Source organism: Arvicola amphibius, chromosome 10, assembly GCF_903992535.2.
Source record: "Arvicola amphibius chromosome 10, mArvAmp1.2, whole genome shotgun sequence".
Lineage (NCBI taxonomy): Eukaryota > Metazoa > Chordata > Mammalia > Rodentia > Cricetidae > Arvicola > Arvicola amphibius.
The window spans coordinates 94,260,439-94,288,249 of record NC_052056.1 but is presented as its reverse complement, the minus strand read 5'-3'; the positions used below and the strand labels follow the sequence as shown (position 1 = coordinate 94,288,249).

Below are 27,811 nucleotides of genomic sequence, written 5' to 3'. Positions count from 1 at the left end.
TGTGTGCATAGGGCAGGTGTCCTACCACTGAACCACACTGCCAGCCTGAGTGTGATTTTTGAGCATAGCCCTTGCGTTCAGGCATGGTGGCTTAGGCCTGTGAAGCCATCACTGTCGGGATGGAGGCACCGGGATCAGGAGTTCAAGATCCTCCTCAGCTGGACAGTTGTTTGAAGCCAGCCTGAATAGATAAGATACTGTCTCAGAGCTAACAGGGCCAGAACTGTGGGTCCATTGGGAGGGAGCTTGCTGAGCACATCGAGCCCTAGGTTTTGTGGGAGCCCACAAGTGACTCGGTTTCCATCTGGAGTCCATTCTGACTTAAAAGTCATTTGAGTTCGAGTCTGTCTGCTCTGCCTGCTCTCTCCTTGAGAGCTGTGAGAAAGTCCTGCTTAAGCCCATGGGAAAGAACACATCGTCTACTAAGACACAGGCTGCGGAGGGAGGTAGTTAACTGTACTGCTCCTTGCTCTGCCCTCTGCTCTTCATCTGTAGAAAAGCAGGTTCTGAAATAAACTCTGGACTGTTTAGTATTGGCCAACAGACCTCCCGGATCTATCCTGTGTCTCTGTCTCGGTTTCTTTCATCTGCCATTTCCTCAGTCCTCGCACCCACTCCAGGCACCTAGTTTGATCATCGGCAGGCTCTGGCAAGGTTTAATGCCCAGCTCTGCATAAACCCCATGGCTCACAATCCCTAACCCCAGCACTTGGAGGTGGAGGCAGGAAGATCAGGAGTTCAAGGTCATCCTTGGCGCTATATAATGAGTTTGAGTCTATCCTGGTCATGTGGCAAACCCTGTCTTAACTCTTCCAGAAGAAAATATGAGTAATATACCACTTGAATTGAGAGCTGAATGCCCCCTACTCTTCCCTCTGTGGCAGGAGCAGAACTGAAGCCAGGGCGCTGTTGTGGAGAGGCTTCTTCATTAAGGGACATCGAGTGGGAAGATGTTGGCTGAGTCTGTCTAGACCAGTGGTCCTCAACCACCTTCCTGATGCTGCAACCCTTAGCCCAGTTCCTCATGCTGTGGTGACCCCCAATCATAAAAGTATTTTCATTGCTATCTCATAATGGCAATTTTGCTACTGTTATAAGTCATAATGTAAATATGTGGTATTTCTGATGGTCTTAGGCACCTTCTGTGAAAGGGTCATTCAATCCCTAAAGGGTTGCGACCCACAGGTTGAGAACTGCTGGTCTAGATGGCTACCTTCTGGGCTTCTCTCTCTTCAAAGGCACGAAGGCCCTGCCCACCCTGCCACCGAGAGCTCCAGCCACAAACACACAACATGTGGCCTGGGTATCACGAGGAGAGGAGGTGACAGCGCCACCCACTCACATCCTAGTGACCCCATTCCTAACCCCATCATCACAGCCCCACACCCCTCTCTCCAACCTGAGCAGAGGCACTGGCAATTTGGCTCTGGTATCCCATCAAAGATGGAAGGGGACATTGTAGCCCAGCTCTGCCATGTCGTCTGTAAGGATGCCCCGAGCAGAGGGGCTTTGTGTGGTGACTGCTTCCAGCTGGAAAGAACCATCAGCCAGGCGGTGGTGGCACAAGCCTATAATCCCGGCACTCGGGAGGCAGAGGCAGGCAGATCTCTGTGAGTTCGAGGCCAGCCTGGTTTACAGAGTGAGTTCCAGGACAGGCTCCAAGCTTACAGAATGGAGGGGTGTGGAGAGCAGTATTGGGACAGCTGTTGAGAGTTTAAACAGGCATAGCCCTAGGTAATATGGAACAAGAAAACGAGGGCAGGAACTGCAGAGAGGCCATGCTGTTGACTCAATCCTGGTCAGACCCCCAGGCCCATCAAGGGTCCCCTGGAGTCACTTTCTCGGAGCCTCAGCAGTCACAGCAGGTTTATTAATGACAGTAGAGCACCGTGACACCCGACCTAGAGGGTCACACGGGCAACAGTGATGTGGTGGCTGGGAGTGAAGCAGGGCAAGGTGGACAACCTGGTCTCCTGGGTGCAGAATCCGGGCCGCAGGGACTACAGGAGCAGTCGGGTCTCCCAAAGACGCAGGTGCCACCGCTCTCCCCCACAGACATGGAGAAGACCATGTTGGGTTACGGTCTCCCCAGAAGAGATAGCTGTGACAAGGATCCTGAGCATGTTGGGGTTCTCCAAACGCCTGCCAGGCTTGGCATACACCTCACGTCTGTAGCTCTAGAAGGTGATGGGGCTCTCTGGGTGGTGCGCCAGCCAGGCTGGAGCTGTGGGCTTCCCGGAGGTCTTGCAGCACACAAAGCAACTGGGCCAGCGGGTCCTTGGGAGCTAGGTGGAGAAGCATCATGGGGAGGGCAGGTATGGCTTCAAAGGTCTTCCAGCCCATACCCATGTGCCCCTGGAGGCAGCTGAAGCCTCCAAACCTGAGTCCCAGGTGGGAGGGACCTACCTCCACCATGGTCTGTGGGTGAGCTTGTTCCTGTTTCCCCACTCAGTAGCCGCTGCTTCTCCCTGCAGAGGAAGGCAGAGTGAGGGTCAGCAGCCACACCTACCTTGAGGGAAGGCTCCCTGCATGTGGGCTCCCTGACCTGCAGATGGCGCTCAGGGGACGGGCAGATGCTTTCAGTCCACAGGGAATAAACAGGGGTCTGGCTTCCACTTTCCCCTTCCGGTCACCTCCCTCTGCAGCCCACCGTTCAAATACCTAGAGGCCACTTTCAAAACTGTTCTCACCTGTCCTTGAAATTCCATCCTTCTGCCTCAGCCTCCCTAGTGCTAGGGGTACAGGTGTGAGAACCATGCCCGGCCACAAGGCCAATGGGAAACCAAGCCAAACTCTGTCCCTCTGGTTTTGCAGGGCCTATGGGAAATCAGCCAATTGGACCCCGAAGTTCCAACCTGCCAGCAGGTTATGGGAGGAATTCAGGGGTAGGACCGCAAAGACAGAACCCAGTCTTATCTGAGCTAGACACTCATTCTTCTGCTGTTTCTTTATTGTGTTGTCTTTGTTTTGGGGGGATTTTGCTTATTTTTGATACAGGGTCTCACGATATAGACCATGCTTGAACGCTCTCTACCTTTCAAGTGCTAGGATTAAAGGCAGGTTCCACCACACTTAGGTGTTTTGGTTTCTGGGACGGGGTCCTATGAGCCCAGGCAGGTCTTAAACTCACTATATCACAGAGGAAAACCTTGCACCTCTCGTCATCTTGCTTCCACACCGGAAGGCTGGGATTATAGGCACGAATGACACTGTGTCCAGCTCAGGGATTTTTGTTTATTTGTTTAAATATTTATTTATTATGTATATAGTGTTCTGTCTATATGTATGCCTGCTGGTCAGGAGAGGGCGCCAAATCTCATTACAGATGGTTGTGAGCCACCATGTGGTTGCTGGGAACTGAGCTCAGGACCTTTGGAGGAGCAAGCAGTGCTCTTAACCTCTGAGCCATCTCTCCAGCCTGTTTTTGTTTATTTGTTTGTCTTGATTGTTTTTGTTTTTGTTTCTGAGACAGAATTTCTCTGTATAGCCCTAGCTGTCCTGGAACTGGCTCTGTAGACCAGGCTAGCCTAAACTCAAAGATCCACCTGTCTCTGACTCGCACCATTATGCCCAGCTTTTTCTTTAATCTCAAAAAAATATTATTTTATGAAGGTATTTGTATGCATGTGCATGTCTGTGCACCATATGCATACAAGGTACCCACAGAGGCCAGAAGAGGGTATCATATCCTTCTGGAACTAGAGTCATAGATGGTTGTGAGCTATCAGGTCAATGTTCTTACTACTGAGTCCCCTCCTGCCCAGGTTTTTGAAGGAAGGACAAAATCCCAGGAGATCGCTGCATGCCAAGAAGGACCCTTACTCCCCTGTCTGGAATCTAGAACACTGTGCACAGACAAGCAGCCCCTATTGTGTAGCCTAGGAGAAGGCTCTAGGGAGCTGAGACGGCCTTAGAGCATCCTCCAGCCTGCCCCGCCCAGTGGTTCAAAGCTGATGGGGCCCAGACTTGCTGTTTCTCAAAGTCATTTTAGAAAGCATCCTGGAGCCTGGCAGTGGTGGCATATGCCCAGAAGCAGGCAGATCTCTCAGCTTGAAGCCAGCCTGGTATGGTCTACAGAGATAGTTCCAGGACAGCCAGGACTACACAGAGAAACCTTGTCTTGAAAAACAAAACAAAACAAAACAAAACAGCATCCTGCTGTTTTCTAGGGTTCATAGTCAAATCTAAAAACCTTAACTGGCAAGCTAGCCCAGGAACTCATAGATTAGCTGAAGGCAAAGCCAGTGTTCTGATGCCACCTCTAGAAGGCTGGGCAGATGGGGTCAAATTAGCACAGAAAGCAGTTGTGGCCATGACCTCTAGCACCCTAATAGGAGATGACCTCGTCGTGCAGAAAGGCAGTTGGGGGGGGGGTGTTTGGCCTCATCAAGAGAGGTGATGCAGGGCCAGCAAGATGGCTCAGCAAGTAAAGGAGCCTACTGCACAAACCCAAGGACACAAGTTCAATCCCCGAGACCCACATGGAAGTGGAAGGAGAGAACTAACTCCACAAGGCTGTCCCAACTCCATAGGAACGATGTAGAATGATGGAGAAGCACACGTCCCACGCATCCATTACGTACACACGAAACAATAGCATAAAGAGATGAGCACGCTGGGTGTGGTCATGCACCGTCACTTCAGCTACTTGAGAGACTGAGACAGGAGGATCACAAGTTCAAATCAATCCTGGGATATACTTCAAGACCCCGAGGACCAGGGAGATAGCTCTGTGGGCAAATGCTTATGTTGTAAGCATGAGAACCCGAGCTTGATCCACGTGAAAGAGCCAGGCATGGTAGTATATGCTTATAATCCCAGAACCGGGGAGGCGAAGCTAGGTGGGAATTCTGGCTAGCCAATCTTGCCTAAGCAGTGAGATCAAGACTAATCACAGGTCTGTCAAAAAAAAAAAATACAAACACAGCAGGAAGCTGGAGAGATGTCTCAGTGGTTAAAAGCATGTACTTCTCGCTGGACGATGGTGGCGCACATCTTTAATCCCAGCACTCGGGAGGCAGAGGCAAGCGGCTCTCTGTGAGTTTGAGGCCAGCCTAGTCTACAGGGTGTGTTCCAGGACAGGCTCCAAAGCTACAGAGAAACCCTGTCTTGAAAAACAAAACAAAACAAATGAGAGGAAGGAAGGAAGGAAGGAAGGAAGGAAGGAAGGAAGGAAGGAAGGAAGGAAGGAAAAGCATGTACTTCTCTTACAGAGGACCTGAGTTATATTTCCAGCACCCATAGCAGGTGGCTCACAAACACCTAAGACTGCACCTCTAGGGGATCTGGTGCCCTCTTCTGGCCTCTATAGGCACCTACACTCGTGTGGCACACAGAGACATACACAGATAAAAATAAAAAGAAATATTGTTTTGTTTGTTTGAGACAAGGTCTCACTGTGCAGACTTGGCTGGCCTAGAATTTGCTATGTAGACCAGGTTGGCCTCCAACTGACTGAAATCCTCCTGCCTCTGCCTCCCAAGTGCTGGGATTAAAGACATGCACACCATACTTGGATAAAAGTAAATCTTTAAAAAAGTTAGAATTAAAAAAAAAGGAACAACATAATAAAGTGGGCAGCACTTGAGGAGTGACGCGCAAGGTTGTCATTTGGCCTCTACACACACATGTAGACACCCACCATGCAGAAAAACGAACGCGGAATCAAAGGCAAACAAAGAAAAACAGAAACAAAAGACGGGGCAGCCATTACTCAGCCACCCTCAGGTCCAGTTCAGGCTGCAGCCCTCCAGCTGACACATTCCCTGACCGTGCAGCTGCCCCTCCATGAGCCTCCTCACCGAAGTGCGGCCTCCACGCCTAGCAGGTGCTTATAGACGAGCTGAGCCTCAAGGTCATGGTCCAGGGGGTCATTCCATTCCTGCAGGGTCACTCGGGAGTGGGTCCTGTCACAGCCCTGGTCTGGAGGTGGAGGCAGAGACAGGGAAGAGTTACAACGGAAACACCACGTCCACCTTCCCGGTAGTACAGAAAGGGGAAACCGAGGCTGGGAGTGACGGAAGGGTTGATGAAGGGGCCCCAGGGATGGTACGGTGGCCCTGGCTCTGTCTGTTACTATCCACACTTGGCTCCAGCTGCTGGATCACACAGTTTATACTACAGACTGTGAGTGTCCTGTGGCAGTCAGATCAGGGGAGCTGGTAGCTTTCTGGAAGGTTTGTCTGGAGGTTGCCCTGAACTACAGGATCATGGTTGGGTGGGCCCGAGCTTCTTGTATCGGAATGGACTGGTCCTGTTACTCACCAGCTCTGCCACGTTTGTCCACTCTCCTGCCCACTGTAAGCCTCAGTTGTGGACTGTGGACATGCCTTAGCAATAGAGCTGTTGCCTAGAACCCCTGAGTGAGTGGCTGGGGAGCGGCTATGTGGTGGCAGAGTTGGTTATCTAACCTGTCTGTGGGCCTGAGTTCCACATGTAGCAACACACACACACACACACACACACCACACACACACACACACACAAAGTCTCAGGCTCTTCCCAGTAAAATGAAATCTCCGGTTGTGTCCTGGGCCACAGTGAGGCCCACATCTGCTTTAATGAGGGAACTTCTCTGAGGACCACAAGGAGCCATCAATCCAAAGCCAGGGCAGAGAGGGTGCAGTCAGTGCATTGGGGTAGAGGGCTTTTCCTATGCCAGGCTCTGGGAGCTGAGGCTCAGAGGGCAGAGGGTTCAAGTCTTCAACTCTGTGAGTGGGGAAAGTCTTGAAATTTCCAGAATTGATGGACACTGTGTCACATGACTGTAATGCCAGAACTCAAGAGGGCTGGAGAGATAACGGCTCTGCAGTTAAGAGCACCAGCTACTGTTTCAGAGAATCAGGGTTTGATCCCCCAAAACTCACATGGCAGCTCACGGCCACCTATAACTCCAGTTCTAGGGGACCCAACAAACTCTTCTGACCTCTAAAGGCACCTCCTCACACACACACGTGACACACAGATGCATATGTATATACATAAATAAAACAAATATTTATTAAAAATAAACATAAATCTCGGGGGCTGAGAGATGGCTTAGAGGTTAAGAACACTGACTGTTCTTCCAGAGGTCCTGAGTTCAATTCCCAGCAACCACATGGTGGCTCACAACCATCTGTAATGAGATCTGGTGCCCTCTTCTGGCCTGCAGGGATACATGCAGGCAGATGTTGTATAAATAATTAATAAATAAATCTTTAAAAAAGTAAAAATAAACATAAATCTGTAAAAAGAGAGAGCTACGAGTGAGTTTTCAGGCTTTGTCAGAATATCCAGAACCACTCACACGTACAGAGCACACCCTTTGCACACCCTGTGCACACCCTTTGCCAGACCACCCAGCCACACAGCTCTTTCTGTGCCCAGAGCACCTGCAGGGCTGGCTTTCCTTGGGCAGCTTTGCCGTAGGTAAGCATATGGCTTCCCAGCCAGGCTGTCCCAGTGTGTCTCAAGAAGCCTTCTCGCAACCTATGACCTGCTTGGGACAGACGTGGAGGGTCCCAGCACGCCCACCTGTCCTGTCCTTCTGGTGACAGCAGCTCCACTTGTCCCCGCGGAAGACGCCAGGGTGGTACGATCCCAGGAGTCCCGTGTTGTTGGTGCTCATCTTACGCAGTGCGGACAGCCACTGGTTCAGCTCATTCACACACTGTGGGGACAGCGTCTCAATGGTCAACCTTCTTCCTCCCCGAGGCAGACGCCCTTCCCTGAGCCACCTCCCCAGCCCTCTCAGGCACTCTACTTGACACATATCAAACTAGAGCAACCTGGGAAGAGGGAAGTCAAAAGAGGAGCTGCCGCCATCAGATTAACCTGCGGAAGCCTGTGGGGCCTGTGGGCAGCACCAACGGTGTGCAGCTGGTCCTAGGGTGTATAAGAAAGCAGGCTGAGCAAGCCATGAGAAGCAAGCCAGGAAGCTGCATGCTCCATGAGTTCAGTTCCTGCCTCCAGGCTCCTGTCTGGGGATCCTGCCTGGCTTTCCCTGATGATGGACTATAACCTGGAAGCCAAATAAACCCGCTCCTCCCCAAGTTGCTTTTGGTCACAGCCTTCATCACAGCAACAGAAACCTAATTAAGACACCAACCTTCAGCCCCTCAATAGAGGATACTAGGAAGACGCTCTACTATTGAGCCACACCCCAGCCCCTCACTAGGGGATTCTAGGCAGGGGCTCTACCACTGAGCCATACCTCACTGGCTCACTGGGGGATTCTAGGAAGGTGCTTTACTATTGAGCCATACCTCAGCCCCTCACTGGGGGATTCTAGGAAGGCGCTCTACTATTCTAGGCAGGGGCTCTATTGCTTAAATCATGCTATTCCCCCTCCAGAATATCACTTGACATTTTTAATATTTACTCTTGGTAACTAAGGCATTGAGTCCCAGGCTTGCCTGACCTACAGTGAGTGTTAAAAAAAAATCCAGAACAGAAAAGGAAAAGGCAAGCAAGCTTTGAGTCACAGGAACCTGGCTATCCATCTAGCCATACACACACCTACATATGGAGGCCCATAGCAAGCATGGACCACCCATCTGGGCATGAGAACCCAGAACGCTAGACACACACAGCCTGAAGTACCTAATGTGGCCGAGAGGGGGCGAGGGGGACTCCTGAAGCCCCTCCCCACAGTGCCCTCCACAGGTCATACCTTGCACTGCAGGTAGACAGTCTGGGCCCGGCCAACATCGTCTGCATAGATGACCTGCATGACGTGGGAGCTGCCAAAGCTCTTTTCCTCCACCTTCTCCGCGGCACGGATGCTGGCGAGCTTGATGAAGGCACTTTTCTGGGGCAGCCAGAAAAAGGAGGCTGAGGGGGCCGGGCAAAGCAGGGCTGTTCTACTTTCTTCTCTGGCCTCCACATCCCCTTCAGCAGGAGGAATTAGGGCTTACGGTGAGGTTTCTGAACAACTAATGGCTTCCATTCCCAGGGGCCTGCTCTGGGAAGGGATCTCAGCTACAATCAAGCACGGGTTTGATTGTGACCAAACCCCAAGACCCAGCAAATGATACCCGGGAATGGGAGGGGCGCTAAGCATAGGCTTATATACAGACACCCCTTCTCTGAGTGACAAAGGCCCAGGTATTGAGGCTAAACCTGCTTTTTTTTTTTTTTGCGTCATGAAGGTCTGCGTGCGGAGTATGTGGTGAGCTAAAATACCATACCCGTAAACACTCTGTCCACTAGGCTAGAGTCCTATTTGCTGTTTTGTTTTGAGACAGGGTCTCATGTAGCCCAGACTAGCTTTGAACTCTCTATGCAGTTGAGGCTGATCTTGAACTCCTGATCCCCCTGCTTCCACCTCCCAGTTATTGGAATTATAAGCATCACCATCCTAGACAGCTTCCCTTCTGGCTCACCTTGGAGCTGGATGTCTTGGCGAAGCTGAGGGCTTCAGTGGTGAGCGAGAAGTACAGTTTCTTGAACGAGGAGGACGCAAGAGGGCCTTTGCCCTTGGTCCTGTGGATGAACAGCGGTCCCTCCTTCACAGGTGGTGCCTGAGAGTTTAGCGCCCGCTGCAGGTCCAGCTCTGGAAAGCAGGCAAGAAAATGATGGAGGGAAGGAGGAACGAAGGAGGGAGGAAACGGATTGGGGAGCTTAGGCGAGGAGCTAAGAACGACTAGAGTTGAGTCAAGCTGGGGGCGGAGCAAAGGCAAATCGAACGGTGTGATTAGCGGTGGGCGGGGCCGTGAGTAAAAAGGGCCAGGGATGATGGTCAGTCCAGGAAGTGTTGGCGTATGGTGGACAAGGCATTGGGTTCTTTTATACCCAGCACCACATAAAACCGGGTTTGGTGGCACATGCCTGTAATCGCAGCCCTTTGGAGGCAGAGGCAAGAGGATCATAAGGTTTAAGGTTATTCTTGGCAGTGGGTTTGCGGCCAGCCTTAGGTTACACGGGACCTGTTCTAAAACAAACTAACAGAAGTTGGAGCGGACAAAGAGAACTGGCTTTGTTTCGGTGGGCAGGGCGGTAGGCGGGGTCAAGAAGCCGACTTGCAGGAATGCCTTGGGCGCAGCACTGGGGGGAAGTCCTTGCCTTCCTTCTCTTCTATGTCCACGAGCCTGGTGATGAAGTCTTTCAGCTGCGCCACACCCTGGCGCACCGTGGGCTGTAGTGGTTCCATCCACGCCTCCTTGGCCCTGGAGACTGGTGTGTCCAGATTGCCTACATTCTGCACTACCTAGGGGTGACAGCAAGAATGACAAAGCTTTGGGGGAGACAAGAGTTCTTCCATGGCTACCTACCTCAGCCTAGCAACAGAGACGGAGGCCGAGGAGGCAGGAGCCTGACCGTGGTCCTAGGTGGGACCCGGGGATGCATGGATCACGGCAGTTTGAAACTTTGGACACCTGGTTACTTGGAACCAAGCTTTCTGCTTTCGTCTGCAAGTCTGCCTAATCTTATCATGGTGGGCATGTGTGAGGTCCGCTGATGACTGTGGGAGTTGGTTCTCCCCTTCCACCATGCGGGCTCCAAGGATGGACCTCGGGGCATCAGGCTTGGCAGCAAACATTCTACCTACTGAGCCGCCGTCTTGCTGGCCCAGCAAGTTTCATTCTAACATCAGACTGCAGAATACATGCAGGCCTGAGGATAAAATTTGCGTTCGAAGATCCCAGTTTACTCTGCGGGCTCTGGGATTGGTCTCCTTATGTATGGATGGGGCTCTAAGAGGTGGTCACGGGAATGCTTTGTAAGCTGTGAAGTGCAATGCCATGGAGTACCAGTGGCCTGGCTGCAAGGCCTTCCTAGTGCCAATTGGTACAACGCTGCGGAGCAGGCCAGGCTCCCTTTGCAACCTAACTGGCCTTCCCACCCCCAGTCTGCAAATCCACACCTTGGCCAGCAGGAGTAGCGTGCGGCTGGTCCGAGCATCTGCATGCCGCTCTCGCAGATGGAAGAGCTTGGGCGACATGATTGCAGGAGAGAAGAAGCGCAGGCACAGGAAGCTAGTGACAGCGATGAATGGTACATTCTGGAAGGGTGCAAAGAGCAGAGACTGGTCTAGAAGCTGGTCTGTCTTCCAGGGCCTACAGCCCGCAGGATTCCCTTTCCTCTTTCTGCCTTCGACTCTGCCGACAGGGGTCCCACCTGGTGCTGGGCGCTAGGGAAGCGCTCCCGCACGCGCCGGAACAATTGCCGGAAAGTGGCGCGGACCACAGCTGGGCATGCGCGAACCGAGCGGCATAGTGCGCTCAGCAGCGCCACCAGGTGGGTACGCAGCGTCTGTGCGCTCTGCTCCAACACCTCGGCTTCCGTCTGTGGGCGGTGCAGCCCGGAGCACCTGTACCGGCAGGAATTAACCAACAGAGGGTGAGAATGTGGTGGCAGGGGCTCCCCTTGGACATCGGACATAGAAAGAAAGGACAAGTGAACCCAGGCAGAAGGAACCATTAAACACTTGGATACGGGGCCTGATTCCGGACAGTTAGGCACCCAGCGATCACCCCGGCCTCACCCTACATCCTTAACTTCCACTTTGCTGGGGTCCAGCTCCACATATTTCTTCTCCTCGAACACTCTGTCAATAATGGGGCCCAGGATGCCATGCAGATAGCGCATTCCTGCCACCTGGGGGCCACCAGAAACCACACTAGTTAACCATCCCGTGTACCATCTGACTGGAGTATTGACTCAGCTTTGGGCCAGATGCACAATTAGAGAGACTCAGCGTACTTCACTGAATGTGTCTATATGCATGCATGCATATATCTATGAATAAATGCATGTATAAATGAATTAATAAATGGATGATGGAAATGTTGGCCTTCAAGGGCCGTAGACAGATAGAACTACCTTCTGCGGATCTGAGGGTCTTTATTCTCTAAGATGACCATGCAACCTCACCTTCAGAAAACACTCCATGGATTTCGAGGCCAGAGAATTGCTCCGGAAGAGGGTGTTGGCCTCACCTGAAAGCACAAATTATAGTGGGCAGAGAGCAGGGACAAGGCCATGGAGGCCGGAGGACAAAGGGATGGAGTCTTTAAGTGGCCCCTCAGTAAATGCTCTTCTCAACATTTCCCACCTGCCCCACCAGAATTATTTGTTCTTTATTAGGGAGAGGGTGACCCTGCTTCCATATTAGAGGGGCCTATCAGTGTGCTAAAGAGGGCTTTCTCCACCCTGCCTGGGGCAACTCCGCCCAGGCCTCACTGGTTCGGCCCAGCTCCAGCTGAAAGAGCAGGTCCAGAAAGTCCTTGGCCAGTCCCTGCCCCAGGAAGAGCTTGAGCAGGGTGGTGGCCACTTCCTGGCGACACTCGGCACTTGTGGTCTCCTCGAGGACGGGAATCAGCTGCCCTGGGCCCTGCAGAAAGCAGCAGAAACGTGGGGCTCCAACCCACCAAGGAACATGACCCTCCCCAGGGTTAAGACCTCAGAGCATCATGGGGAGGATGTTGGGGACAGGGCCGGGGTCTCTGGACATTGGTGAGTGCATTCACAGCCACAGGAGTTAACCTGTTGCTTTGCCGAATGGGTTCAGGACAGGCGAACTGCTCAACTAAGCATGGAAGCTGCCAGTTTCCTTCAGGGCCTCCTCACCTGGGTGCCCAGCTTCACCTCCTGGCACAGAAGCTGCACGAGAGGCTGGTAGCAGGTGGATGGCAACACTGTCTCATCCCGCAGCCGCACCTCCAACTGTAAGGATCCCAGGGTGCCCCTGGAACGGGCAGTCTGTGATCTCTCCACCAGGGACCTAGTTTCCCTGGGCCACACCCACTCAAAGGCTCAGGCTCTGTTCCTTTGAGATTAGCCACGCATTCCCTTTGTTTACGTCCATCAGCTGCTTTGCAAGTCCCTCCCCCAAGCTGTGCCTTTCTGTGTCCCTGTCTGGAAGACCCTTCTTGGCCAATTACCCAAAGAGCTTCCACCCATCTTCAAAGCCTAGTTCTTTTTTTTTTTAGATTTATTTATTTATTTATTGTGTATACAACATTCTGCCCCCATGTATGCCCACACACCAGAAGAGGGCATCAGATCTCATTACTGATAGTGGTGAGCCACCATGCAGTTGCTGGGAATTGAACTCATGACCTCTGGAAGAGCAGCCAGTGCTCTTAACCACTGAGCCCTCTCTCCAGCCCCAAAGCCTAGTTCTTTCACGCCTCCTGACTCCAGTGGACCACAGGAGTCCACCTGAGTATACCAAGGTTTCATATTCCAAATCTATCAACTCCTGAACACCACCATGTCACCTGTACGCTTTACCCAGGAAGCAAGTGGTAAACCTACCAGAGAAATTCCGACTCACACGAGTTAGGCAGCACACCATAGTAAATCTTAACCACCAAGATTCCATGACTCTTCTGGAGAGGGCACCGACTAAGGCTGTCAATGTTCCTTATGGCTCCCACTACCCTCCCCACACGGCACACTGAGGCAGCCACATTGCCCAGCACACACTCCATGAGCTGAAGCCATCAAGGTTGTCCTAGACTGCTTCTAGGCAAATGCCTTGGGCTGGACACACCCCTGGGCATCTGCCCATGCCCTGAGATGGGTACAGATGAGGGATATGGGATCTCCTTCAGGGAACCAAAGCTGAGTCAGTCGAGAAGTGTAATGGGGACAGAAACAAGCCAAAGACTTTTCTAGACGGGGCCACCAGACTGAGTAGAATAAAAACACAAGACAGGGCTGGAGAGATAGCTCAGAGGTTAAGAGCCCTGACTGTTCTTCCAGAAGTCCTGAGTTCAATTTCCAGCAACCACAAGGTGGCTCACAACCATCTGTAATGAGATCTGGTGCCCTCTTCCAGCCTGCAGACAGAACACTGAATACATAATCAATCAATCAATCAATCAATCTAAAAAAAAAACCCACAAGACACTAATCTAAATTAGTGAAGGTTTAGTATCAGTATGGCTTGAATAATGCCCGATCTTCTTTCTTGAGACAAAGTCACACCTTGTAGATTCAGGCTAGCCTGGAACTCTAGATCCTCCTGCCTCAGTTTCCCAAGAGCTTTGATTACAGATGTGAACCACTGCACCTGGTTTGCATTCTTTTTTCTTTTCCTCCTTCCTTCCTTCCTTCCTTCCTTCCTTCCTTCCTTCCTTGCATTTTGTTTGTTTATTTTGTTTTGTTTTAGTATTTTTTTCGAGACAGGGATTCTCTGTGTAACATCTCTGACTATCCTGGAACTCACTCTATAGACCAGGCTGGCCTCGAACTCACAGAGATCCGCCTGCCTCTGCCTCCCGAGTGCTGGGATTAAACGCGTGTGTCACCACACCTGACAGTGGCTTGCATTCTCACATTAAAACTGGGGTTACACGGGTGTGTCATTCTGCTTCACTCCAGGTGTCATCTGTGCACACTTGCACATGCCACTGTGCGTGTGTGAGGTCAGAGGATCGCTTGAGAGAGTCGGGGTTGCCGGCTGCTGAACCATCTTGACAGCACAAGGTGCTCTGGCATTTATTTAATTTTTATCTTTCCGGTACTAGAAACTAGACTTATGGTGAGTGCCTACAGGGCAGGCACTCTACAACGGGTATATCCCCAACTCTACCTGGCTTTTCATACGGCCACTCTATTTCTGGAGATTCTTGGGGAATGAGGGTTTGGAGTCATGGCTCTGAGACACCCTCTCTAGGGACCAGAGAGCTGCAAGAAAGCCCTTTAAAGGAAGGAGTCTGAGGACTTATTCTAGAAAGTGCCAGGACTCACAAAACAGGAGATCCATGCATAAATTTTAGCTCAGAAGACAAAGGCATGTAAAAACAGCGGGAAGGTCCCACCAGTAAGAGAGAGGGGCTGGCGCAGCAGGCAAAGGCTGAAGGACACGTGACCTCTGTACTCTTGGCCTCGACCAATCAACCACCTGCAGCACACACCCCAAGGCCCAGAGTGGCACTTACTCGCCTGGTCGGCTTTTGGACTGGTCAGGTTGCAGCCGGAACCAGCCCTCTTCCTGCCGGGCTGAACACAGTCTCTGGACATTGACAACCACCTGGGAAAAGGGTAGATCAGGGCTGGGACACTTAGATCACCTCCTAGCTAAGTGCTGATCTTTTATCTTTTCTTTTTCTGAAGCTGGAGATAGAACCCAGGGCCTCACAGATGTTAGGCAGGGGCTCTCCCACTGAGCCACGCCATCAGCTAACAATAACTGTGGTGATGACTATTCTTGGTTGTCAACTTGACTACATCTGGAATTAACAAAGACCCCCAAAGTAGAGGGTATATCTGTGAGGGATTTTTGCTTCAGTTGAAGTCGGAAGATCTACTGTTATTTATTTATTTATTTATTTATTTATTTGGTTTTTTTCGAGACAGGGTTTCTCTGTGGCTTTGGAGCCTGTCCTGGAACTAGCTCTTGTAGATCAGGCTGGTCTCGAACTCACAGAGATCTGCCTGCCTCTGCCTCCCGAGTGCTGGGATTAAAGGCGTGCGCCACCACCGCCCGGCTTCTACTGTTATTTTTCAAGACAGGGTTTCTCTGTATGGCTCTGGCTGTCCTAGAACTCACTCTATCGACCAGTCTGGCCTTGAACTCAGAGATCTGCCTGCCTTTGCCTCCCGAGTGCTGGAATTGCAGATATGGGCCACCAAGCCTGGCTTATTATTTCATTTTCTGAGTTAACAACCCACTATGTAGCCCAGGGTGGCTTCAAATTTGCAACAATCCTCCTGCCTCAGAATCCCAAGTGCCGGGAGTGCTGCTATGCCTGGATTACTTTCTGTTTTGAGACAGGGTCTGGCTGAGTTGCCCAGGCTGGCTTTGAATTCACTCTGTAGCCCAGGTGGGCCTTGAAATGAAGATTTTGTCTCAGCCCCCTAAAATATCTGGGATGGCAGGCTTGCACTACTGGGGGCCTGGCTTCCGGTATTGTTCTCCTAGCATGGAGGGGCACCTTGAAAGGGTCCCACAATACCAGAGCTGCCAGCCGGGGGAATCCCAAGTTTATTACCCGAGAAAGCAGGTGGCATGGCCTGAAGGGACACCAGATGCTGCAGGTGGGGGGGTGTGACCTGGGCAGGTGGGGGCGGGGCTGGTGCTTACTTTGCCTAGAAAGTCATTCCGGCTGACAAGGTCCCAGTCCCAGGCCTCCACAGACAGTGGGTCTGCGGCTCCCTCCTCCAGCTCAAATTCAAATGTCTCGTTCCAGCGTGGGTAGCAGGATTTCTTCACCACCTGCTCCGAAAGGAATAGTATAGTGGCTCAGTTCGCACGGCTATCCAGGGCCAGAGCAGGGTAGCACTACCCAACACAGCTCCCCTGGCTCTGTACCTTTAGTGCTTCCAGACCCAACCGGGAGTGGTGGAGAAAGCCCGTCCCTCAGCTACTTAGGAGGCAAGAAGACTGAAAGGTCAAGGCCAGCCTGGGCTACAAAGGGAGTTCAAGGCCAGCCTGAGCAACTCAGTGAGACTCTTACTTTAAAAATAAAAATGAATGCCTTAAACTTATGAGTAAGGAAAACAGCAACTCTAGGCCTCACTGCTAATGTGAGACAAGCTGAGAAACAGTAAAGTCTGCCGCTAAGGCAGCCCACCTACAAATCAATAAATATAAGAAAAAGGGCTGAGGGCGTGGCTCAGTGGTAGAGCCCCTGCCTAGAATCCCCCAGTGAGAGACTGGGGCGTGGCTCAGTGGTAGAGCCCCTGCCTAGAATCCCCCAGTGAGGGGCTGGGGTGTGGCTCAGTGGCAGAGCACCTGCCTAGAATCCCCCAGTGAGGGGCTGGGGTGTGGTTCAGTGGCAGAGCACCTGCCTAGAATCCCCCAGTGAGAGACTGGGGTGTGGCTCAGTGGCAAAGCCCTTGCTTAGCTTGTGAGTCTTGCATTCAATCCCCTATACTGAAGAACTACTTCATAAGAAGTATCACACACTCCACCAAGGGGGAAACTGAGGTTCAGCGTGTACATGGGACTTGTCTAAGGCCACACAATAAAGCAGACTGTACGGAAAGCCCAGCTCTGGACAGGCTCCCCCGGGCTGCCACCTTCATGATGATGTTCACAGAGCTAAGAAAATCTAGATTGGGAAACTGTTCCAGAGTTTCCATGTCCCCCACTCCACCCCAGTCAGTCCCCCAGCTTCCTCACCGAGGTCTCCTGGGTCCGGCCATTGTAATGCACTCGGACGAAAGGGTCAGATGCGCCATTCCTGTCTTTCGGGGCTAGATCCCTGGGGGTGAGATGGGACGGGGATTACTGCTCCTGAGGTTTGTGTCCAGGTGAACACAGCAGACTTGGCTCATCCAGGGCTGCATGCTGGCTGGCTGACTGGATGGCAGCTCGCCCCTCCCCCACCATGGTCACTCACTGCCCCCTTTGCCCTCCTGACTGAACAACTGCAGAGATGCCACCGTGCCTGACCCTGGTCAGCAGAAGAGGGGGCAAGAACACCTGGGAACTGTCAGACATAACGCTTCTGTCTCAGCACGCAGGAAGCTGAGGCAGAGGGTCTTGAGCTTGAGGCTAGACTCACTGTCAGTCTGAGATACACAGGAAGACACTCTCTCAAAAAGTGTGTATGGTGTGTGTGTGGGGGGGCATAGTGTCCTCCCTACCAGTCTCTAAGAGGAGGCTATTGTGGCTGCAGTTCCTGGAGCAGAGGACAGAGAGGTGACTCATGGAGGCAGGAACACATGTTTCTGTGTTAACCACCTTTTGGGGGGGTTCTTTTTGAGACAAGGTTTCTCTGCATAGCCCTGGCTGTCCTTGATCTAGCTCTGTAGACCAGGCTGGCCTCGAACTCACCGAGATCCGTCTGCCTCTGCCTCCCAGGTGTTGGGATTAAAGGCGTGCGCCACCACCGCCCAGCATGTGTTACCCATCTTGACGAGTAGAGGTGGATGCTTAAGTGATGGTCCCAAGGTCCTGAGGTTGGATGCTCTATGCAACCACGTGCACACGTTTGGAACACATTACCCTCGGCAGCTTGGTGCCACAAGGGCTGAGGATGGAGGCAGGTGGAGCAGAGCCAGGATGGAATGGATTGGAGAGAGAAGAACATGGACCCATTCCTCATGGCTCTAGCCTCAGGGCAGAAAATAAGGCTGGGGACAGCCACCAGATATCCAAAGTGTCAACAGTGTCAACCATGAAATGCACGTCCCTCCAGGTACCAAGGAGACCATTTCCTTCCAGATGGGCTAACAGCCTCAGGGTAAGGGGCATATTTAGGTTTCTGTTTGTTTTGTTTTGTTTTTGTGGAACTGACTGGCTAGAGGCTGCTCACTGGTCCCAGGGGTAGACTGGAGGGGCTGTGCTATCCACCCACACACCTGGACATGCCATTCCCCTTTGCTTCCATAAGAGAACACACACACACACACACACACACACACACACACACACACGGAGAGGGGGAGGGGGTAGAACTGGACAGGGAGGAGCCAGAAGGGAAGGCGCCTCTCCTGGAGTGTCTGTGAGTCACAGCCAGGCCCAGACAGGAGTGGGGACAGAGGTTAAAAATACCCCAGGGCTGGGGGTTAGACCTGTCACAGGTGACTCAGGCCCACAGAGCCATTCACGCCATTGTCCCTCCCCCACACCCTGTCTGGCCATACCAACGATTTTTCCCTTCCCCCCACGTGAGAGACCATAAACACACACACACACACACACACACACACACACACACATGTGAACACACACACATAGGGTAAGTATATAATGGCGCTGGATAAGGAAGCCCAGACCTAGCACTGGGACTCTGGTGTCTGAGCACACAAGGGGCCACACTACCCCTGCTTCCCTATTGGACAAGCAGGCCATCTCTCCCCAAGAGCAGGTTTCTATGGGAGCAGGAAGAAGAGGAGGAGGCTGGACTTCTACAATGACATCCCCATATCCCCTCCCTCAGTCGGTCTCACCTGGCCTCAAGCACTGAGCAGCGCAACCGGCTGGCATGGGTTCCCGGCACCACCTCCAGGCGCAGGTGGATCTCGCCCTGTACCTCCTCATTCCGGTCTACCTCCATCAGGTGGGTCCAGCCACTAAATCCTGCGGGGCTTCATGTCAGCCAAGGATGGGGCCCACCCCCCACTCCCTTCAGCCCACCTGCTCCCCATGGCTCCTCTATTACCCCTTGAAGTCCTCTAGCTATTCCCAGTGACAGATGGGGAAACTGAGGCCCAGGCGCCGAGCAGGAGTTGGAAGTGCAGAGATATTTAGTTGCATGTATTGTGTGGGGCTGTGCTTTCCTGAGCATGCAGGGGCCGGAGCTGGATGTTGGGTATCTCCCGCTATCTTATATTTTGAGACCGAGTCAACCTGAAGCCTACCCATTTCAGCTAGGCTGGCTGGCCAGTGAACTCCAGGGTCCACCTATCTTTCCCTGACAACGCTGAAGTTACAGGCACAAACAGCCATGCCTAGTTTTTCCTCGAGTCCTAGGACCGCAAGAGCTCTCCGTCACGAAGTCAACTCTTCATTACCCGCTCTTTTGTTATAAAGTCAGAGGTCCGGGTTCTAGGCCTTCATTATTGTTCTGTGCTTTGATTGCATGCGCCTGACCCTGACTGGTTGTGGAACTACCGACTCTATCCTCAGCTTTCCCTTAAAACACGAGAACAATGGCTCCCTCCTGGCTATTGGAGTGATGATCCACAGGCCAGATGTGGGAGCTAAGGGAGCCACAAGTAAGGAAATGCACCAGGAACACCTGGTCAGCTGGGGCTGCAGCAGGAGAGGCCACCAGCCTGGCTGGGCCAGGAGGCTCTGTGAGTCAGCAGAGCCTGCCACCCCCTCATCCCCACCCCCAGCCTCACAGACAGGAACAGGTGCATGCCCTGGGAGCCGTGAGACAGTCAGAGGCTTGGTTGGCAGAGCCCAAAGGACCCAAGAGCTCTTGGGCTCAACCACCTGAAAAGCCCAGAGAGGTCAAGACCTGTCTGAGGTTACACAGTGAGACCTGGGCAGGGCGGAGACCTCAAAAAACAGCGTGTATTCTGGAAGTAATCCAAGTGGCCCTGAATCTGGACCGGCATCAGGCCAGTCCCCTTGGGTCTGGGACTCAGGTAGGGGGAAGATGGAAGAGAGGAGCTACATTGAGTGGTGGGAGTCAGGTACTAAATAGACCACTGGGGAGATGGGACATCTTACCCTTTGGGTGAGAGGCTAGCATATCCCTCGTGAGGCAGACCTTCCCAATAACATCGTCCCGGCTAGGGGTAGAAAGAGAGAGTCAGAGCTGAACTATGGAACGAATTTCCCTGGAGCCCAGCAAACTCAGCCCTCCAAGCCCAGCCCCCACCCTCCAGGAAGGCATCAACTGCAAGACAGCATAACAGGGCAGATCGCAGGACACTTGTGCAGCCTGTGGACACTCTCATGGTACATGATATTTCTGCATGTGAGATCTAAAACACACCAAACTCATGCCCCCCCCGGGTACCCACTTCATAGCTCACGTCACGATGCGCACGCACACATCTGTGCAGCTAGTCCATACACAAGCTCAGCCCCACCTCCTCCAAGGCCCTCTGGACACCCCCTCCAGTGGAGCACAAAAGAGGACGCAAAGAGGCCAGCAGTCAGCAATGGTCACATCCTGGTCCAGCTGCAGAGCAGGACAAACTTACCTGAGAGCATCCTCATCCATGACATAGAAGGCCACTGCGTGGAACGTGGGAGGCAAATGAACTTGATACTCCTCACCCCAGAAGGGGCACAGGGTCTTCCACACAGTGGCTGTCCTACAGGAGAACACCCTTCAACATCTGACCATGCCACCCCTACCTTCTCTGCATCTGGTACCCGGCAATCACATTGGCTGAGCACATGTTTCCTTCCCATCTCTCAGTCTTTGCTGTTGGCTTCCTGTCCACCCTGGATAGGGGATGAGCTATTACTGTAATTTGGGGACACAGATCTCACAGTTGACAGTAGCCAGTCTCGAGAGCAGCCCCCCCACCCCGCCGGGACCATAACAGAGCTGTCAATCAACTCATGGGATTCAACGGGACACATGGTTTCATGGAGCTGAAGTCACCAGAGGACCAGATGGAAGCTCAGGGGGCTGTCCCACTCCAACTACTTCTCAGGTAGGCCATGAGGACACCGTACTGTCTACTTCTCTGTGTGGGGCAATCAGAACCACCATAGCCCGCTCTCCCTGTGTGCTGCCCATGGTTTAAAGAAGGCCTGAATTTAGGCTTAGCTTGCAATTGGTACAAGGTGTCAGCAATGGCTGCACTGGTTCAGGTGTGCACGGCAACCCAGTAGCTCTGGTCATGAACTTTAGAGGATGGGGTCCGAGTGGGGGATGGGCTAGAACAGCAAACACCAGTCCATGAAGTTGGAGTTGGCAAGACAGTGCATCCGGTAAAAGAGCTTGCTGCCCAGCCTGAGAGCCTGGGACCCACATGGTGGAAAGAGAGAAAAGAATCCTGCAAATTGCTCTCTGACCTCTGCCTACAAGCTGGGGCGCACTTTCCCGCATCCCTAAATAAATAAATTATAAATAAATGAATGGCAGTACATTTTGAAAACACAAGTCAGGGGCTGGAGAGATGGCTCAGAGGTTAAGAGCATTGCCTGCTCTTCCAAAGGTCCTGAGTTCAGTTCCCAGCAACCACATGGTGGCTCACAACCATCTGTAATGGGGTCTGGTTCCCTCTTCTGGCCTGCAGGCATACACGCAGAAAGAATATTGTATACATAATAAATAAATAAATATTTAAAAAAACACACACACACAAGTCAGGGAGCTGGTGGAAAGGGCACATCAAGAGGAAGCAGCCCTTCTGGGCTGAAGAATGGATTTATTGGTAATGAACAGATTTACCGAGAATCTCTCAGAGGAAGAGCAGCACCAAGACAAAGCACAACAGAGTTCTGGGGTAAGCCAGACCTGACTTCTGGCCTGGGTTTGTCAGTTCCTTCAGTGTGAGGCCCTGGGCAAGTTACCTGGTCTGACCTTTACTTTCTCCACCTGCCCATTGTAATGAATCCCAAGGGCTGATAAAGGGTTAGCAGGGAGACTGGTGGAGACAGTGTTCTGACTGCTCATCACTGTGTCTCTCTGGTGGTAAAGATGGAACCAGGCAAGTGACAATTGCTTGCCCGCAGGGCAGGAGATAAGGATAGCTTTGGAGTTACAGGTCGGTCTTTCTCAGCTTGGAGCAGAGACAGTACTGGAGTCCCAGAGAGCTGAGGGACTCCCAGCCTTCATCCACATCCTCCAGGAGGAGCAGGTGGACTGGATGAGGGTCAGTCAGCCCTGGGTTCAGGAAGGGAGCAGCAGTACCTGATGATGGGTTCATTGTCCACCTTCACGATGCAGTAGGGGTCGCTGCTGCCCGTGCTGCAAGACAGAAGGGCAAGGGACGGGGTGAGACCCCAGGCTGGGTGAGGCCCGAGAGGAGGGTAGGGGGACTAAGGAGGGAACCTTGCCTGGGGGCGGGGCTAGGGACACTGACGGGGTGGGGCCTAGTGTGGACAATTTGCTGGAGGCGGGACTTAGGAGCGGGGTTGAAACAAGTTCTAGAGGAGCCCGACGGGGGCGAAAAGGTAAGGTGCTGGGGACGGAGCACAGGGATGGACCCTTGCTGGAGGGCTTGGGGGAACGGCTGTCGAGAGGTCTGGAGGAGAGGCCGAGGGGGACAAGCCTGATGAATGAGGAACTACTACGGAGGTGGGGCTGTGGGCGGGGATTTTGCGAAAATCCAGGACCTGGACGGGGCTTGTGGGGGAAGTAAGCATAGGCGCTGGGGAAACCCTCTAAGCGGGCGCCAAGGAGGGAAGCTTTCCGCGGGTGGGGCTGGTGGGAGGCCTGCTGGGGCGGGACTTTTAGCAAACTTTCCAGGGGCGGGGCTTAGGCAGCTTTAGCTCTGGAAGTTTCGGGGAAGGGGGAAGGGAAGGGGAAGAAGAAAGGGCTTCTCCGAGGCAGTGCCTTCCATCTGCCTGAGAAGGCATCCCGAGAAGACAGTGGAGACTTAGGCATCGTCTCCAGGGTGCAGCCCAAAGGCTTTCAGAACACGAGCCCCTGAAGGAGGATGAAGAGGGACCTTCACTGTGGGCTTCCGAGTCCACGACGTGCGGGGGCGGGGGCGCGCCACTCACTGCTCCTTCCCCACCCCTCGGCTTGATGCCAAAACAGTCTTAGCAACAAAGGCCAGGCATCTCCCAGCACCTCTAGCCTCCACACCAAAGGCTGTCCCTGTATGTTTCCCTTTGAGCTGTCCCTGCTGCAGGCGACAGTCTCCTCCTGTAAAAACCCTCTCTTGCCTCGGAGACAGAGTAGGGGGCCCTCTGGGATCCTGCATGCTACAGCTCCCGCTAACCTTCGATTTTCCGCACCTCAGGCCAGGCAGGAGTGCATCTACCCAGTAGTACCTGCCTCCCTTCAGGGCTAGGAGCTAGTGTGGGTGAGGATCTTCTTTTGTTGCTCATCACAGGGCTTGACCCAAGACAGGGGCCAAGTGTTTGCTGAGTGAATGAATGAATGAATGAATGATCCCGAGAAAGGAGGGCTGAAAAAGGCAAGTCCAGGATTTTCCATATATTTATACTGTGGAGCTCATGAGGTTATGAGGGTAGCAGGCAAACAGACAGTGCCTGTTTGTCCTTCATAAAAAGGAAGTGGATTTATGTGATAAAAGCTAGGGGAATCCTATTTTCTACTTCCCAATTCTTTATTTTATTTTACTTATTTATTTTTAGACACTGGGGATGGACTCAGCCCCCCCCCTGAATGTTAGGCAAGAGTCCTAAGGCTGAGCCACATTTTCTCGACAGTCATTGTAAGAGTCTAACCAAGTACTCTCGCTGCTTAGCCACGCCCTCAGCCCCTCATTGGGGGATTCTAAACCAACCTTCTCTCTCTAAACTACATTCCCAGTCCCTAGGTCCCAACTGTCTACAGGGGCCCTTGAGGCAGGGAGTGCCACTGAGGCCCAAAGCCTCCCCCCCCCCCAAAAAAAAACCCAAAACAAAACAGGAAACATCTGCCCAGCCTGTTTGGTTTCTGGAAAGCGGGAAGTGTAACATCAGCTCACGGGGTAGCTTCCCCGGAGTCTCTGAGACAGCAAGGCTAGTGTGTACAAGGTCATAGATGTCGTAGAACTTAAGTGGTGGTCTCTGTGGTGACCACTCAAGTCCTCTCTCCTCCAGTGAGTCCGCCCTCCAGCATCCTAATTTGCATCGCACCAGCTCAAAGCTGTGAGATTCCAGGTCTCGCTAGGTGGTGGCGCACGCCTCTAATCCCAACAGAGGCAGGCAGATCTCTCTGAGTTTGAGAGTACCCTGGTCTACAAAGTGAGTTCGAGGACAGACAAGGCTACACAGAGAAACCCTGTCTCAAAAAAAATAAAAAATAAAAAATAAAATTCCAGGCCTCAAACAATCGGGCCCTAAGTGCACTCCAGGAAAAGAGAGAGCCTCAATGATCAGTGTCCAGAGAAGGTGATAAAGACCTCTTTAGGCCGTGTATTCTATCTAAAAAGATTTTCTTTTTAGCTTTTCAAGATGGGGTTTCTCTGTGTAACAGCCCTAGCTATCTTGGAACTAGCTCTTGTAGACCAGGCTGGCCTCGACCTCACAGAGATCCGCCTGCCTCTGCCTCCCAAGTGCTGGGATTAAAGGCATGAGCCACCACCGCCCGGCTAAAAAGATTTTTTTAAAGTTGTGTGTGTGCGCACACACACGTGTCTGTGTTTGGGCACGTGCACATGTGAGTACAAGTGCCAACGGAATTCAGAAGAGGATGCTGGGTCCCTGGAGCTGGAGTTACACACCCCACAAAGGTGCGGGGTACTGAACGTGGGTCCTCTGCAAAAGCAGTAAGCATTCTAACCCAAGGAGCCGTTTGGAGCCTCTGGGCTGTGTCTTTCTGCTTTCTTTTTTGAGACTTCTTCTTACTCTGTAACTCAGCCTAATCTCAGGCTTTTGGTCCTCCTGCCTCAGCCTCCGGAGCACTTGGGTAACAGTCATGTGCCACAGGACCCAGCTTCTTTCTGGGCTGTGACCCACCAGAGGGTCCCTCCCCTCTGCCCTGCTAGCGCTTCCTAGCCCATGGGTTCCTTGGGGTGAGACCCTTCCTTAGTTTGTGCTGCAGACCCAGTGCGTGCGGCCTTGCAGAATGGATGAGTGAGTCCCGGAATGAATGTCAGCGTTTATAGGCGGGACCAATGGTAGGCAAAAGCGCGGAGGCAGGAGCATGACCAGGTGGGAGAATGCACCAAAGGGGTGGGAGGAGGCAGTGTCAGGAGCAGACATATATCCACGGTAAAGAGTGGGGGCCAATAGCAGTCACTGGAGAGCTCCTGGCACCTGTGCCCTAACAATGCTTCCCACCCTAGTGGGCCTGTGGAAGTGGGCTCTGTCTTCTTCCACCATTCCTTCCTCAAGCCAGTGGCCACTGGCCCAGTCTGGCGACTTGTGGGCCTCTATATTTAGGGCCTTGGCAGTTTCTAGACTTGGAAGAGGAAGGAGAGGGCAAACCCCGAAATAGCCGTAGGCTTGTCCCCAGGGCCACCGGGTGTAGGAGCCTGTGGGGCACAGCTTTTTGCCCAGCCTACCCAGGTAACCAGGATGGAAGGTAGTAGGGAGAGGATGGAGAGGCAGAATCAGAAAGTCTCACAATGGCAGCTGAAGAAGAAGAAATATAAAGGATTGGCAGGTGTGGTGGTGATACACTCATATAATGTCATACCCTGGGAGGCAGAGGCAGGACGGTGAGCTTGAGACAGTCGGAGACACAGGGTGAGGAATATATCCTTATGGTACAGGAGCTCAGAGACGAGTCACAGCCTCTGCCCTCACACTTGTCAGGGACTGGCAACCTCTGGAGGCTTCTACTCAGTGACCAGATTGTCTAAGAGCCACAACGGGACCCAAGAACCCTTCCCAAAGGCTCTAGGGAAAGCCTGGAGAAAGTTTGAGAAAGGCATTGTAGGATGAATAGGAGTTTTTTTTGGGGGGGGGGGGGAGTTTCTAAAACGGAATGTCAGAGGGTCTCTAATATTTAAAAGCAGAACTGATCAAGAGAAAGGCCCAAATGTGGGGGCTGGCATTTATGAGCTGGCTCAAGAGGCAGTTTTCAGGTCAGGGCTGTGCACGCATCCAGCCACCAGGTGCAAGCAGAGGAACGGCTATGGGGGGGGGGGGGGTGTCAGGAGAAGCGGGCTGGGAAGCAAGGCTTGGAAAGAGATTCCAGACTTAAGACTCCCAGGACTGGGTGGCCCCTCTCCTGGGGGTGGAGACCTCGTTCCAGAGTCCCAGAGCGGTGGGGCCCAGGTAGGCACAGCCCAAGAGCTTCTGGAGTCAGGCAGCAGAGCAAGCAGCTGGCAGAGACGAGAAGGGGAGGAGGTGACAGACGGAAGGGGCTGCTCCTCCCAGCCACCACCAGCCAGAGGAAGCCAAGATGACCTGGTTTACTAGTGCTCAAGGAAGGGAGGGGGTCAGGGAGTGGGAGGGGGACTGGGAGGGCCTGGGGAGTTGTGGGGGATGGAACCCTTCGTCGAAGCTCATCCAGCCTCCACCCTAGAGACCTAATTCCCACTGGCGCCCCTCCTCTCTCCACGCACAGAAACCCACCTTGAGAAGGCCCACCCTCCTCCCTCCTCATTGCCATGGCAACTGCTGAGCTGGACTCTTCAGGCCCAGGGGGCCTTGAACTGGAACTGCTCCTGGCGCTGAGAGTGCCGGGAGGGGAGGGCCCGCCCGCCCGAGAGAGATGCCCTCCCGCCTCCGCTGCTTCTGGCTTCTCCGTTCTCTGCAGCCAGGAACCCACTGGGGACCCGGAGCGGACTTTGAACCCTAGGTCTCTGCCCCACCTCTTTCTTTAGTTTTACGTTTTCCACTTCTCGCCAATGCTAATAGAAAAAGAAACCGAGGCTTTGAAAAAAAAAAAAAAAAAAAGGAACATTCTAAAGCTGCACATAAAAAAGCCATGAAGCACATTCGAAGAGTCCCGCGGTTGATCTCGGAACCTACTGGAAACAGTGTGATAAAGGGGTGCCTGAAAGCTCCCCAAATCTGGCCAAGAATCGATTAGGAGAAGCTTTATTAAATATAGCAATGCAGGTTAGGAGCCCTAGATTCAAGATTTTGTTTTGACACCTTCAGCTAGCATTTCGTGTCTGTGGGCCTCGCTTTTCTATTCTGTAAAATGGACCGAAGAGAAATGCCTTGCAGGGAGCGATTAAAGAGAGGGCTCTCGCAAAGTCCGGGGACACTAAATCCTCCTTCTTTGCATCACTCCTGGCCCCCTGGCTGACTCCCCACTTTTCACCTGCCCAAATGAACACCAAGAAAGTCTGGCGGACAACTCGGGGTTATTATGGGCTCTGGAAGTACCGGGAAAGAACCCCGATTGTTAAGGTGCATTCCGCTCCTTCCAGCCACACCCTGGACAGTTCTCACTGCGAGGCCACCCCAGCGCCAGCCTCAGTCCATTAAAATTCCCGCCCCTTTGAACCCCGATTTACTGCCTCTCCCAGATCGAGAAACTCCCTCCCCTACCTCCTGCCTTCCAGCTATTGCCTCCCCCTCCCTCCCAGTCAAGGTACCCACAGTTAATCTCACTGTCCCCATTTTCCTAGTCAGTCCCCCTTCGTGGCTGCACACGCCACACCCTCTCCGCTGCTCTCTTTGTGGGGAGGCCCTAAGGACCCCCGTAAAGGTCAAGTGTATAAAGGGGGATTCCAGCAAAGTTGGGGTAGCCACCCCTATCCGCTACTCACATGTCCTTGGCAGGCAGATTTTTCCCTTCTACGATTCGGATAAACAACGAGCTGCGCCTGGCCATCGCGGGTCGGCGACGTGGAGGCCTGGCGGGGAGGGATCCGGACGCCTGGGTCCCCTCCCGGGGGCAGCGCGAGTGGCGCGGCTGGCAGGCTGGTACCA

At 52.9% G+C, this 27,811-nt stretch overlaps 1 protein-coding gene across 2 annotated transcripts; it reads right to left on the bottom strand.

The window, feature by feature from the left end:
- Positions 1-1,852: 1,852 nt before the first annotated feature.
- Rasa4b (RAS p21 protein activator 4B) lies at positions 1,853-27,811 on the bottom strand. Of its 2 annotated transcripts, XM_038345292.1 has the most exons (21): positions 27,649-27,811; positions 22,212-22,268; positions 20,545-20,658; positions 20,066-20,127; positions 18,835-18,964; positions 17,060-17,141; positions 16,019-16,150; positions 14,874-14,965; positions 12,553-12,670; positions 12,166-12,316; positions 11,857-11,921; positions 11,468-11,580; positions 11,101-11,293; positions 10,847-10,984; positions 10,045-10,189; positions 9,366-9,535; positions 8,654-8,791; positions 7,516-7,651; positions 5,802-5,922; positions 2,407-2,468; positions 1,853-2,285 (listed from the first exon to the last, which is right to left on the bottom strand). In XM_038345292.1, exons 1-21 carry the CDS (start codon positions 27,711-27,713, stop codon positions 2,164-2,166), a joined length of 2,406 nt encoding a protein of 801 aa, XP_038201220.1. In that variant the 5' UTR covers positions 27,714-27,811; the 3' UTR covers positions 1,853-2,163. The 2 variants fall into 2 exon arrangements, with proteins under 2 accessions (XP_038201220.1, XP_038201221.1); XM_038345293.1 differs by lacking the exons at positions 1,853-2,285; positions 2,407-2,468; positions 5,802-5,922 and having other exon boundaries at positions 7,518-7,651; positions 8,654-8,871.